This window comes from Mus pahari, chromosome 7 (assembly GCF_900095145.1).
Source record: "Mus pahari chromosome 7, PAHARI_EIJ_v1.1, whole genome shotgun sequence".
NCBI classification, from domain to species: Eukaryota; Metazoa; Chordata; class Mammalia; order Rodentia; family Muridae; genus Mus; species Mus pahari.
Window position 1 is genome coordinate 96,179,336 of NC_034596.1, and position 1,870 is coordinate 96,181,205.

At 40.1% G+C, this 1,870-nt stretch overlaps 1 protein-coding gene across 4 annotated transcripts in view; it reads right to left on the bottom strand.

Annotated features, from left to right (window-relative positions):
* The window catches only part of Atxn3 (ataxin 3), a 35,392-nt gene that overhangs the window by 21,045 nt on the left and 12,477 nt on the right, over nucleotides 1-1,870 (bottom strand). For all 4 annotated transcript variants that reach the window (XM_021201702.2, XM_029541022.1, XM_029541023.1 and 1 more), the window contains exon 6: nucleotides 172-259. In XM_021201702.2, the coding sequence (XP_021057361.1) occupies nucleotides 172-259 (88 nt within the window). The remainder of the gene's footprint in view (nucleotides 1-171; nucleotides 260-1,870) is intronic.

Sequence of the window (1,870 nt, forward strand, 5' to 3'; positions counted from 1 at the left end):
CCCTTACACTCACAATCAGAGACCAGGGATCAGTACCCTTACACTCACAATCAGAGATCAGGGATCAGTACCCTTACACTCACAATCAGAGATCAATACTTTCATAGTCACAACCCAGCTAGATTCAAGCTACTTTTTAGAGTTTAAAAGTAAACTTGTGGTATTATTTACCTTCTTGCTGTAACTGAGCCAAGAACAGTGCGAGGTATGTATCTGATATTAATTCTGGACCCGTCAACAGAGAATTCAAGTTAAACCACTAGGAAAAAAAAAAAAAATCAGTATTTAAGTTAATGAACATTATATGTAAAAATAATTTCACATGTTAAGCATATAACCCACCCAAATTTAGTAAGACTATATAAATAATAGAAATATATCAAACTGAGAATTTTTAAAGTACTGAATACTGTGACTTAAAAAAATGCTGAATATTTGTCACTATTAAATGCTTTTCTAAAAACAAGTTTTTAACAATAAATTAAGGCATTAACCTGAACTTCTAAAAGAAGAGCAACTGACAGTATCTTAAGATGTCCCTTTTGATAGCTGTAACTAAGAGGTTTCATATTATCAGGCCAACACACAGACTCCTGTCATATTGACAGACAAAAAAATGACAGCAACACACTTTTTCGTTTGGCCAAAAGACTCCAATTTCTAAAAAAGACACTCTAGAGAATTTATGACGAGTACTTCAATCTAATAAGACCTCTAAGCTATTGCTGCATGTGATTAACAGCATTAAATTAAGTAAGTCACAACTGCAGAGGTGCCCTAACTCAAAACAGAAAAACGCAAAAAGGTACCAAAGTCATGCTCAACTCCATGCACAACTGAGGGCTCTTTCTGGATGCTGATACCAGCCACAGAACCTTTTCCAGTCATTCCCTTCTCTACACGGGGACCAGGGGCTGGCCTCAGAACTCACAGATCAGCCAAGCCCCTGCCCTCCTGAGTGCTGGGATTAAAGATGTGTGCCATCACATCCAGCTAAAACTCTGTTCTTAAACAAGAACCAAGGATCAATCTACATTTCCAGACCTTAAAACTCCAGTGATTACTTGATACAGGAAAATAATGCTGAGTCATAATTTTCTTTTCTTTTTTTTTTTAAAGATTTATTTTATTTATATGAGTATACAGTAGCGGTCTTCATACCAGAAGAGGGCATCAGACCCTATTACAGATGGTTGTGAGTCACTACATGGTTGCTGGGAATTGAACTTAGGACCTCTGGAAAAGCAGTCCACACTCTTAACCGCTGAGCCACCTCTCCAGTCCTGGGTCATAATTTTCTAAAGGCACAAATAAACCCTCAGTGGCTACAAGGGAGAAGGTCAGAGAAGTTAAATGAAGTTGACCCTGGACCTTTCAGAATTGATTCCTGCCAGGCGTGGTGGTGTACGCCTTTAATCCCAGCACTTGGGAGGCAGAGGCAGGCAGATTTCTGAGTTCGAGGCCAGCCTGATCTACAGAGTAAGTTCCAGGACAGCCAGAGCTATACAGAGAAACCCTGTCTCGAAACAACAACAACAACAACAAAAATACAACAGAATTGATTCCTGTTCCAGCTAAGCTACCTTACTATACACACAGCTCTTAACTGGCTCCCTATGCACCTTACAAAGAACCTAAAGATTGTTCTTTCCTTATTTTTCTGGAGCAGGAGATGGAATCTTAGGGCCTTGTGCTTATTATAAGTATATCCCCTGCCAAACAATCACTGAAGACTGGCTACTTCCAGGTGGCTGAATTAAAAGCTAAGAGTAGGGCTGGTGAGATGGCTCAGTGGGTAAGAGCACCCGACTGCTCTTCCGAAGGTCCGGAGTTCAAATCCCAGCAACCACATGGTGGCTCATAACCATCC